At 38.0% G+C, this 12,500-nt stretch overlaps 1 protein-coding gene across 2 annotated transcripts in view; it reads left to right on the top strand.

The window, feature by feature from the left end:
* Positions 1-12,500, top strand: part of LOC138043287 (fidgetin-like protein 1) — a 153,803-nt gene that overhangs the window by 83,879 nt on the left and 57,424 nt on the right. For both annotated transcript variants that reach the window (XM_068889482.1, XM_068889481.1), the window contains exon 6: positions 5,511-5,598. In XM_068889482.1, the coding sequence (XP_068745583.1) occupies positions 5,511-5,598 (88 nt within the window). The remainder of the gene's footprint in view (positions 1-5,510; positions 5,599-12,500) is intronic.

Below are 12,500 nucleotides of genomic sequence, written 5' to 3'. Positions count from 1 at the left end.
TGAAATGTATTTGAATGAGGACAATGAAACAGAAGATGGTATGAAGTTTCCTTCTCATGGTTGCAGAAAGAGCAATAATAGTTTTCAATGTAACCGATCTTATACAATTTGTCATTAGTGTACAAAATTGTATTTAGGACTTTGTATTGAAATGCCTTTAGGCAAGGCTCACAAGTGACAGTATGTGGAAGATGATAAGACTTTTCAAGTTGATCTTTAGTAATATTAAATTCTCATTGCAAGTTTATACTACTGTTTGGAAGGCGAGCCTTAGCGCCAACTAAGAGGATGTAATAGTGTTTTGATTTTGCTTTAGATACATCAAATACGCATTCTGAATGTTTGAAAGAAGGTTTTGAAAGATCGAAAGGAACACTGTTTCGCATATATAGCGGTCTTTACCATAACCAGTTTGATTGCTATGGATGATATTTGGTAATACATCCTTTATTATGGCATCAATAACTTTTGACATTATCTTTGCATCAACATTTAGTAACTAAATAGGTCGCCAGTCCTCAATGAAGCAGCGATCTTTGCCTCTCTTCTTGATGAGCGTTATTACACCTGTCTTCTGTGTATTTGACATTTCACCTTTTTCAAAAAAATTCATTGATGCATTCAATGAAGGGGTTTTTAATTACATCCCAAAATCGTTTGTAATATTCGATGGTCAATCGCGGCATGGTCAGTCCTAATCACTGGCAAGATGTTAGTAGACTGCAAAAAATCCTGCAGATATTGAAGATGAGCCAATAGTTTAAACGGCAGAACACACATGGAGATTTTTGACTTCAAGTCAAGCTCTTCATACTAGGATTTCTAATCCTCCATATATCAATTAGCTCCAATTCTCTCCACCACAGCTCTTCTTGGAGATAGGACACCACCTTTTTTATTGAGCAAGGAATAAATGGGGGCAATTAAAATCACCACCAACAATTATATTTTCTTCATCATCTAGGTTGTTATCGCAGATCAATTTTTTAATGGTTCCCAAAAAAGCCAACAAGTCTTTGTCCATGTTAGGGGCATATATATTCACCAAGACGTATTTTATCTAAAATAGTTGCCTTTACAATGAGGTAACGCCCTAGGGGATCTAAAATGACCCAATGCTCCTTGAAATCAAAACCATTCCTAATTAGGATCACAACACCTGCCGAATTATAGCTCCCGTGAGAAAACAATATTTTGCCTCCCCATTCATTTCGCCATTGAGATTCTGTGTCTTTTTTGGAATGTGTCTCTGGCAAAAAGACTACGTGAGATTTTCTTTGTCCACACCGTAAAAACATTGTTCTCCTTTTTGGAAATTAGTTATGCCCTCACATTCAACGAGGTTAATTTGAATAATTCAGGGAACATTTAAACAAGATTTGGAGAAATGTTATAAACCTCATGTTTTGGGGCTGTAGAAGGACGTTTATGACTATGGATTGATAGAATTGAAAACATAATTTTATGCTGGTGCATGTAATAAGACTGCCTGTGGATAACGAAATTAACCAGAAACAAAGGATATCACTATCAGGAAGAAATACATTTTTGGTGGCAAATAAACAGTAGTGTTGCACATGTAAAACAGACATTTATAGAAAAATAACAAAAAACAAACAACTAGTTGCTTTACATACACTTTGAAAAATCATTGCACCTGACAATTAAAAAAAAGAGAATAAGAGCAGAGATGGACGCCTCATGATACTAAGAAGGTATTATTTGAATTGCCTATAGTTTATCTAGATCTTCCTCATAGAAGATTCGGATAGGAGTACCATCTGGTAATGTTTTAGCAAAAATCTTACCATCCATTATCCAAACGCTGAACAGAGTACCTTCTCTTCTTCGTCTGTTGGCTTCATTTACGAGTCCTTGTCTGTACATTGTGAGGTTCTCATTAAGGAAAGTACCTCGTTTTATCTCGCTGGGATATCCTGGGAATAGTTCTTTGATTTTAACATTTTTTAACTTTGCCCGTTCTTTGTACATACTTTCCTTTGTTTTATGACTCACAAATTTCACAATAGGGTTAGGGTTTAGGGTTCCTCCTCTTTAATTTTTGTGAAATGTCAATATCTTCAGGTCCAACCGTAATATTGAGCGCTTCTGCTACTTTGATTACCACATCGTCTGTACTAGAGTAAGCATATGCTGGAATTCCTTGGATTTCAATGGAGTTTTTGCTTGTATATTGCTCGAGGTTATCCCACAGTTGCACTAGCTCTTCTGCTTGTTTGCAAAGTTTTTCTTTATTGCTCATTCAACGAGTCTAGGGTTTTTTTCAGCGCTTTGTTTTCGTTGTTAGTCCTGTTCAATGACTCTTTGAGATCCTTGAGTTCACTGTTGTTGAAGTTAATACTGACTTTTAACTCCTCGATTTCCTTCCTCAGAGCTTTGCTCTCGCTTAGTATTGATGAAACGGAACAATTTAAAGAGTTATTGATGGCCAATAGCAAATTCTTAATTTCCAGCAGACTTGGCTCCTCCTTGCTGTCAGTCAATTATTGAAAGACTTCGCGTAAAATATGTCCTTCAAGGTTTCTATCTAAGTTGGCTGCCATGTTTGATCTCTTCAAAGGAGAAGTTTCTTCCTTTGTAGATCCTCTATCGCCATGCTTGTTCTTCTTCATGGGCATTTACATTTATAGCTTGCAAATTCCAAAGTTATTTCATTATTAAAAAGTTAGGCGTCATTAGAAGGACACGTCTGACCGCCATGGTATCTCTGCCCAGTCTCCCAAAAAATTTCTGTGAGTTGGCACCTGGCCTCGAAGGGATCAGTAATAATGAGTAGCGCTTGTCATGGAGGCGATCCTAGGTTTGACTCTACATGAGGTGTTGTATTGGAATGAGTTTTAACATTGCTTTACTTCACATAAAAGTGCCATTCATTTAGTGTTTTTAACACCGTGGCCAGCTGCCGGCCACATAGCCACAGTGTTCCTGATATTTTCTGACAAGTTGGTTGTTGGTACTGTTTAATAATTTGCAAGACATTTCAGTAGAGCTGACTGGAGAGCATTTTCATAACAAGGACCTGAAAGAAGTTAGTGCTTTTCCTCATAATTGACTGGCTTTCATTTAGTTGCACTGTGCACTTGCAATAACAAAGATTGATTAAAAGTGAAGGTACTAATAACAATAATGAAAATTTGATCCATGTCTCTGCAAGCCTGAGTGCAATGTTCTGAATGCCATCAACACATTGCATTCTTATTACTTGAAAAATATCATCTTCTAAGAATAGACCGGCATTTAAGCCATATTCAAATGATATAACTCCTAATTTTTGTTGTCTTCGCGCCACTCTCCTATTTTTGTCCAATACCTATCCTGTAATACTTTTTTTGGGCAGCCACAGGCACCCCAACAGATACTACAACCTCCCTTCTAATGGCAGTGGATATTCTGTCAATTTTGTGGGACAGATGGTGGGTGTATGCCTATCCCCCAACTGCATTGATACAGCGGGTGCCTCACAAGTTGGTGCACTCAGATCAGTGTTGAATGCTTCTAGTGGTCTTTCTTTAGCATTACCAGCCATGGCTTCCAATGCTTCTCAGCTTGCTAGTGGATTTTCCTTGGGAGGTACCCCTTTTGCTTCAGCTGCTGAGACAGCCCCAGACAAGAGTTCTTCACATTCATCCAGCACAGCTTCATCTGTTTGCGTGGAGCTTATCTAGCGTAGGTTGCGATAGCAACAGTTTTCTGTTGCAGTTGCTCAGCGTCTCTGCCAAACAGTTGGAGCATCTACTGCCGGCATTTATGACTGGAAGTGTCGAGTGTACAAGAGTTGGTGTTCTACACAACAGATTAGTCTCCCTTAGATTAGTCTTTGAGCCTCTGTTCAGCAGTTAGCAGATTTCTTCGAATTTTTGTGCTCTTCTCGCAAGCTGTCTTCGTTATTGTGTCGCTTTGGCTTTGTTTCTTCAGGCCCTTCTTGAACATCCGTTTGAGCCTTTGGATGGTTGTGCTATGAAGTTTATTACTTGGAAGACTGTCTTCTTAGGAGCCCTTGCATCAGCAAGCCATGTGAGTTGCCTTGACAGCAGCCTGACCTGCCTGGGTCTCTGAGGTTTGGTTGGCACAAGGCAGATGTTAATACTTTTACACCCTGCCTTTGTTGTCAAGAATTAAAGAGTAGAGTCAAACCCTCCAGTGGTTATTACATCTCTCCGGGCTTTTATTGCTAGCCAACAGGAGTCTGACTGTAAACTCTGTCCTTAGCAGGCAGTCTTCTAATATTTAAAATCCATGCAGCCTAGGCAGAGCAATTGCTTTTGGTTGTTTTTACCATAGAAGCTTGGCCAAGGAGATAATAAGCTCCAGCCAGATTCTGTTTCTAGATGGGTGAAGTCAGGGGTCAGACAGGCCTTCACGTCTCGTCTCAATTCATTTGAGGCTTTGTGGGAATTTCTGACCATGAACTGATAGCTTTGGCCACATCTTGGGCAGCTTTCCACTCTAGAAGAACGAAACCACCTTTTCCAATTTTTACCTATGTGACATGTCAGGTTTCGATCCATCATCTCGGCCCTCTTTCCTGTGGCCAAAACTGCAGTTGGTCGCTAACTCGGGGCTTTTAGAATTGTGCATATTGTTTTGCCTTCAGGCCTTCCTGGGATTGTATAATCATAGTCTTTAGCCTTCAGTTGTGCCTTCTAGTTGAAGCTTTGTAGTCTTCAGGTGCTTCGCTGGACTTTTTGCTTATGCCAGTGCTTGTCCTTGTTAATTGTAGTGGCCGCTCTTCGGGCCATTGTGGAGCATCAGGTCAAGTCTTATGAGTCTGGCAGCTTGGATCCTTTGTTCTCCCGGGTGCTGACGTCATCAGGTACTCAGGCAGTAGATATCCCACCTCCTCACATGATGCTCTGGTATTCATCTGAGATTTTAGACTATGTTTACGAGGTTATGAGTAATACTAACCAAAAATCTAAAAGATGTTGCCCACTCACATCCCTACCGGCATGTTGCTGCCTCCCGGCATTCTCTCATCCTGAGTGGGGAAGCTTCATTACTACACATCTAAAGTGAGGGAGAAAGGCTAGGTCACTTGGCTATGCCTTGTTTACATCCAGGAATATTTTATTCACCATTTTTCTGGTGCATATTGTTTGCCGACAAATTAGCATTATTCATTTTAGTATTAGTATTATTCCTAAATGCTAATTTTCCTGCCGAAAATAATAACTCCAAATTTAAATGCATTTGGCATATAATTAAGAAGTTGACTTTCATTACAGTCCTCTTTGTTTTTACATGTATTTGCTTGGCCTGCCAGTGTGCGCTCAGTGTGGTTTTAGTAAATAATGAGAGAACATTGTTTTCCCTTGAGTTATGTGACTGAGGCAAAATTTATAACTTGACTTGCTGTCAGGCAACCAAATTTTCCTTAAAATCAGTTTTATTTAGCATTGCATAAAGTCAGTTTGAATTGGACATGTACTTTCTTTTACATTGTTTGACGACTTTCACTCTGACTTGTGTTTTTGTTGCTGTTATTGCAGGAGAGTACAAGAGTAGTCTTAAACTTTGATAATGCTCGATTGAAAGGAAATGCTGGAATTAAACGGAAAGCGTCAAGTGATTGTCCAGGTACATAAATTATCTGATAAGATTACAAACCCTAGGAATTCACGGTAACAATCGTTTCTGGTACCTTGTACTGTGTTCTAAAAATAATGGCACCGAAAAATAGTTCCCATGTACACAGCAATACCCGATAAAAATTCACTTGGCACGAATTATGTTCCGCTTTAGATCATTCAAAGGGGCAACGTCTGGATATTAGAAATCTCCTCATGTCATGTCACTATCATTATGGCTTCTGGTGCCAAGAGGAAAAAAATTGAATCCGTAAGAGGTAGTCATTTACACCAGAATAAGGCAGAACAAACAAGAAGAACACCAGAATGAAGCTGATTAGCATGGACCAGAATGGCAAAGGAACGAAACGTAATTTTTCATCATTCTTGACTGTGAATGAATGAGTTTGCAGAATAGAGAGCCTAACAGAAAAAAAAACAGTTAAAATTTAAGGGGAAGCAACAAATCTTGGAACGAGGCACAATGTGTTCTCACAATTTGCAAAGCGGTCCACTTACTTTTTATTCTGCGGAAAGGAAAGAAAAAGTATTGTTCACATATATATTATTAGTGATCAATCTTTTTTCTGGGCTTCCAACTCTTTCTTCAAACAAGGAAACACGGCATACAGGTTTGATGGTATTATTGCCAACAATTGGGAAGAATCTAGTTTCGTGTAATTTTACGCGTATTTCTCAGTTCTGTTGCAACATACTGCAAAGCTCGAAAAAATTGAAACTCGAAAACGTTCAGCAAATTTCAAATAGTCAAAGTTCTTATGGTCTCAGTCTCCATAGAATTTCTCCATCAATCGCCGCCCTCGGTCGAGGTCTGCTGTCAACAGAAGAAACTGATATTTGATATTTGAGACTGATATTTGAGACTTGATAGTGACGTTGGTAAGAAACTGCACTTTTACTTCTGAGGTTGAAGTGAGAGCATTTGTTGGACGCATCTCTCGTCTGACTTTGGGAAGAGAAAAAAGATCCAAATACGTATTACTTCCATAGTGAAAATAGTCAAAATTTTGAGAGTTTGAGAGGCTTGACCTTGGACTTGACCTTCGCTTGAAAAACCATCATGCCAGAAACGAGGACTTCTAAATCCTCAACGAAAGATATGGATCACGAAGGCGATCAGTTTGTATCGATGGCGACTCTAAACGAAATGTTGAAGATCCAGGAACGAATGTTTAAGACAATGTTTGTCTCTATATTAACATCAGTTAACATGCGAATTGACAGTGTTGTTAAATCCGTCGGGGAGTTGAAAGCGAGTCTGGAATTTTCTCGGGGAGATATTGACAATTTGCAAGAGTCAGTTGCGAAAATCACCAATTTGGAGGAAGAGCTTGACGATATACGTCAGTGCCTGGATAAACACGAGGAAAAGATTGTGTACTTTAGAAAACCAAAGCCGTCGTAGTAACATTCGTATCGATGGTATTCCAGAAGAAACCAACGAATCATGGTCTACCACCGAAGGAATAGTGAAGAACGTGTTAAAGGAGAAATTACACTTGGAATTTGAACCAACAATCGAACGAGCTCACTGAATTGGTAAATTAAGACCAAGCGGATCTGGAAATCCGCCTGAATCTCTAAGAAGCCGTCCAAGAACTATCGTATGCAGATTAAATTCCTGGAAGGAGAAAGAAGCAATTCTTAAGTCAGCGAGACAGAGGAAACCAACAGGCCTGTTTATTAATGAAGATCTAGCGACTGAGACGTTAGAGAAGCAAAAGGAACAGATGGAGAGATTCAAGGATGCCAAACGAGCTGGCAAATTGGCTTATTTTGTTTTAGATAAATTGGTAATTCGGGACAGACCACGGCAGGGACAGGCCGCGGGCCCAGACAGCTAAGTTGATTGTCCTTATCATCTTGTTTGTTTGTTGGTTTGTCTTCGTTTTTCTTTTTTTTCCTAAATGATTACGCCCTCCTCCCAAATTCTCCCCTTTAGTCACCTTGACGATAATGAATTTGCTTTAGCACTGTATGAGTTTTACAACTGGCCTGTTCGTTACGATCATGATAGACTGGTAGATCTAGCCTTTAACCCATTAATATCTACCATAGATCAGCATTTAACATGTTCTGATGATTTGGATCCTGATTTACACTTTAATACTAACAGTCGCTGTGATTATTTTAATGAAGATAAATTTAACAACATCTTAAGTAAAGATGGTCAGTCTGATAGTAATTTCTCAATATTACATCTTAATGTTCGGAATCTCCGAAACAAAGTTGACTATTTGACCCTTTTGTTGGCCAATTTGAAAATAAATTTCACCGTTATAGGTATTTCCGAAACCTGGTTACAGAATAATTCTCGTGAGGTTGACATGATTGGCTACGAATTTATTCATAAGAATAGACCCAATAGATCCAGTGGAGGTGTGGGATTGTACTTGTCAAACAATTGTGACTTTAAAGTGCATGACGACTTATCTGGAAGTGACGCGGATGTCATGGAATCATTGTTTATTGTTAGGTCAAACGAGAAGAATATTGTTGTTGGAGTTATTTATAGACTGCCGAACACAAATGTTGATGCGTTTGTGTCTAAACATTGTGAATTAGTAGAAAAACTCTCCAGAGAAAACAAATTATATTATTTAATGGGTGATTTCAATTTAAACCTACTGAATCATGGTAATCACCTTGTCACCGGAGAATTTATGGATGACCTTTACTCATGTACGTTTTTTCCATTAATTACACTTCCCTCGAGAATAACTTCACACTCAGCAACTTTAGTTGATAATATTTTCACAAATCACCTTACTCATAATTATCTCAGAGCCGGATTACTACTCTCGGACATCTCTGATCATCTTCCTGTCTTCTCTATTTGCCCGAATTCGGATAATGAACCTATGAAATCTTGTAGTGAAGCGGTCTTTGTACGCGATAAGAGCTCGGCTAATATGGATAAATTTCTGGAGAACTTGCAAAATGTTAACTGGTCCCACTTGAATGGTTATGCTGATCCACAACAATGCTACAGCAGCTTTGTAGATACGTATACGGAAATTTATGACAATTGTTTTCCTTACAAAAGGATAAAACGATCTGATCGTCGCTTAAACAAGCCTTTGGATATCTTTAGGATTACTCAAATCGATCAAAAAGAAAAATAAGTTATACAAGTAATATCTTTCTAACCCATCTAACCATAGTGAGGTGCACTACAAGAGATACAAAAATAAGCTTACCCACAGCCTAAGAGTCGCAAAACGTCTCTACTATGACAAGAAATTAGAGGAATCCAAATCTAATGTGAAAGCCACCTGGAGACTACTGAATGAGGTTATAAACAGAAAAAAAGCGAAATTCAAATTAAACTCGACTTTCAAGATAGATGGCCAGGAAAACTGTGATCCCGTGGTAATTGCTAATAAATTCTGTCAATACTTCACTAATATTGGATCCAACCTAGCAACGCAAATAACTTCCACTGTGACATCTTTGCATATTGACAATCTCTCTAGAAATTATCCCCAATCTATCTTCTTTAACTCAGCTACAGAAGAAGAAATTATCAACATTGCCAGCTCATTCAAACCGGGTAAAGCTGCCGGACATGATAAAATTTCTATGTCCACCATTAAACAATCTATTCACTACATAGCTACACCATTAACCCACATCATTAACTTATCGATCGCTCACGCAGTCATTCCAAGGGAAATGAAAATTGCACGTGTTGTCCCTATTTTTAAATCTGGAGATCAAACTCTTTTCACTAACTACAGGCCCATTTCCGTTTTACCTTGCTTCTCAAACTTCCTAGAAAGGATTATTTACAATCGAATTCTTTTGTATTTAAACAATTTTAATATTCTTTATGATAATCAATATGGCTTCAGGAGAAACCACTCAACTTCCCTTGCTCTAGTTGATTTGTATGACAAAATTTCTCTCGCCCTTGATCGCAAAGAATTTGCAGCAGGAGTATTTATTGATTTGTCTAAAGCATTTGATACCGTGAATCATAACATTCTTTTTGACAAGTTACAACACTATGGGATCCGAGGCCTAGCATTGGATTGGGTCAAAAGCTATTTTTTCAAAGGTCACAATTTGTAGAATATAACAGCCATAGATCGCTCCCTGAGGTAATAGGTTGTGGTGTCCCACAAGGTTCAATTCTTGGCCCCCTATTTTTTCATCATATACGTCAATGACCTTTGTGATGCTTCTCATCTACATTGTAGAATCCATTTTATTTGCCGATGACACCAACTTATTTATTTCTGAAAAGGACCCGGTTTCTTTGAACAATATCTTAAACAATGAACTCAATAAGCTCTCAGCCTGGTTTGCTGCAAATAAACTTTTCCCTTAATATATCCAAAACTAAGTTTATGGTGTTTAGACCTCGACAAAAAAGACTCTGCTATGATTTTGACATTTCCATTAATGGGGAAGCGTTAACCCAAGTCTCAGAGACCCTCTTCCTTGGTGTTATACTGAATGATTGTCTTTCCTGGAAGTCCCATATATCGCTTGTTGCGCATAAAATATCTAAATCTATTGGCATAATTTATAGATCCAGTTATTTCCTTTCTAAAACCTTCTTACGTACTTTATATAATTCTATGGTTCTTCCGTATCTTTATTATTGTAATTTAGTTTGGGGATTCACTTACAAAAGTAACCTGAAAAAAGTTAACAATATTACAAAAACGGGCGATACGGATAGTAAGCAGGTCCGATTGTGATGCTCACACAGATCCAATTTTTAAAGAATTTAAATTTCTCAAAATAACCAGTATCTACTTGTTACAACTTGGAAAATTTATGTACTCTTTTAGTACTGGTAATCTCCCTCCTAAATTTGACTCTTTTTCTCTGTTAATAATAGTATTCATAGTTACAACACAAGACACGCTTCCTTTCTTGGGCTACCTCTTTGCAGGACTAACATAAGACAGTTTTCTATCTCTTTTCAAGGCCCTAAATTTTTCAATACCCTTAGTTATGAAATTAAAAATACCCTAACTCTACTGTCCTTTAAATACAAGCTAAAAGAGTTTAATCAACAGCTATTAATTCCTTCCTTAGTCTTCGTTCCTACTCCTGTGTTACACCTAACTGAACGTCTTGCTCCGCTATATTTGTGTTATTTAATTATTTTGGTAGGAAAGCTAACCTCGTATAAGCCTTCTGGTTTCTTTTAGGTTTCCTCGCCATATTTCTTATCTTAACTTTAATTGTTAAATATAAATTTATTGTAAAATGGCAAAATGTAATAAATGTAAATGTAAAAAATGTAAATGTATATCTCCATCATGTGTGGGTCGTGGGAAGCAGGAAAGGAGCAATGATAATGCAATTAATTTGTTGTTAGCTGAACTTGATTGTGATTGGTCAATACCCAATTGACCTGCCAGAATTAAATGAACGTGTTCACAGGTTTTTTGACTTGCACGATGAAAGCAAACTCCAAGGGCCATATAAAAAGTATTTAAACGAAAAAATATATTACTTCCACAACAAATAATTATTATTTAGCGACGGATGTACCTGTAAAATTTTTGTCATGACAGAAGTGCTTCAGATGTTACAAAAGGAAAAAAACATGTGCAATTCCCTTGGGGAATCACATGATGGAAACAAGCTGGTAGAAATAGTAAAACAACCAATAATTGGTCGGCACAAACTGAAAAAACGTCATATTTTGGCATTTTCAGGTTCATTCATTCTATATTGCAGTTTATTTGAGTGTTATTCCGTCTCATTCCAGTGTCATTCCAGCTCATTCCTGTATATGAACTTGCAAACTCTTGTCAACACTGAGAGCGATTAAAGAATAAGCTTTGTCCGAGCGAAAACGATACGCATTTCGCACTGTAGCTGTAGCAGTACTACCAGGAGCAGTCTCTGTTCCTTCAACAAATCCCCATAAACCACGTTCCATCAACACAAGCTTGATATTATATTTCCACGATTGGTAATTCTTCCCACTCAGGGGCTTGATATTTGTGATTTCCACCATCCTGATCAAACCAACTAAGCACGGTTAACGCGTCTGAAAAAAGACAATGTGAACGCGATGTACCTCTGTTCTTCGAGTTCTTTCTGTACGCTATTCTGAGCGTTTTTTTTCTGGGCTATATACTGGGCCCATAACGTAATAACAATCCATCTTTAATGTACAAGATACAGAAAAACAGTATTCACAAGAAGCACATGTAACCCCCGGCAGTGTCACATGATCCTATTCAACGAATCGCATTGCATGATTATTATTTGCCTAACAAGATCCAATCGCTAAAAAGATCCAATCACTAAATTGGTGTAGTATTTTTCTGAATGTCAATGGACGTCGTATTCATTTTTGTTTTCTTAAAGAAATTTAAAAAACCTGGTGCATTGTTGAGTTATATGAGCACTTGGGGATTTTAAGAATACTCGAGAAGTGTGAGAAGCACTTGCCTTCTCTAGCACTTCTCTCGTGTTCTTAAAATTCCTGCATGATTATATAACTCAACAATGCACCTGGCGCCTTTTTTATTTCTTCATGATAAGAGATACGGCTATATCAGTACTTGATAGCCGAGTCGCCTAAGAGGGCTTGAAATCGCAACCAATACTGTCGCATTTGCACCTTAACATTTTTCTCATTATGACTTAAATATCTGAAGAACTTGCAAATGTTTGACTAGTTTTCATGTGTGCTCTTTTGAATTAAAAATGTTTGCAGTTGCCACTTTGCCGCTGCTTTTGCTGAAATAAACAAAAGAATGAAAAAATAATGTTGTGTTGTTTCTCACCGTGAATTTCTTTCAATGTGATGATATGGGGCACAATTGAAGCGCACTTCAGCTGCGATGTTACATGCACAACGCCATTTCTTTGATCGTTCGCCATTTGCAGTGGTGTTTGTAGAATTGCAGGTTT

The sequence above is a fragment of the Montipora capricornis genome, chromosome 3 (assembly GCF_036669925.1).
Source record: "Montipora capricornis isolate CH-2021 chromosome 3, ASM3666992v2, whole genome shotgun sequence".
NCBI classification, from domain to species: Eukaryota; Metazoa; Cnidaria; class Anthozoa; order Scleractinia; family Acroporidae; genus Montipora; species Montipora capricornis.
Note: the sequence above shows the minus strand (reverse complement) of the source record. Positions and strands in the feature narration are given on the sequence as shown.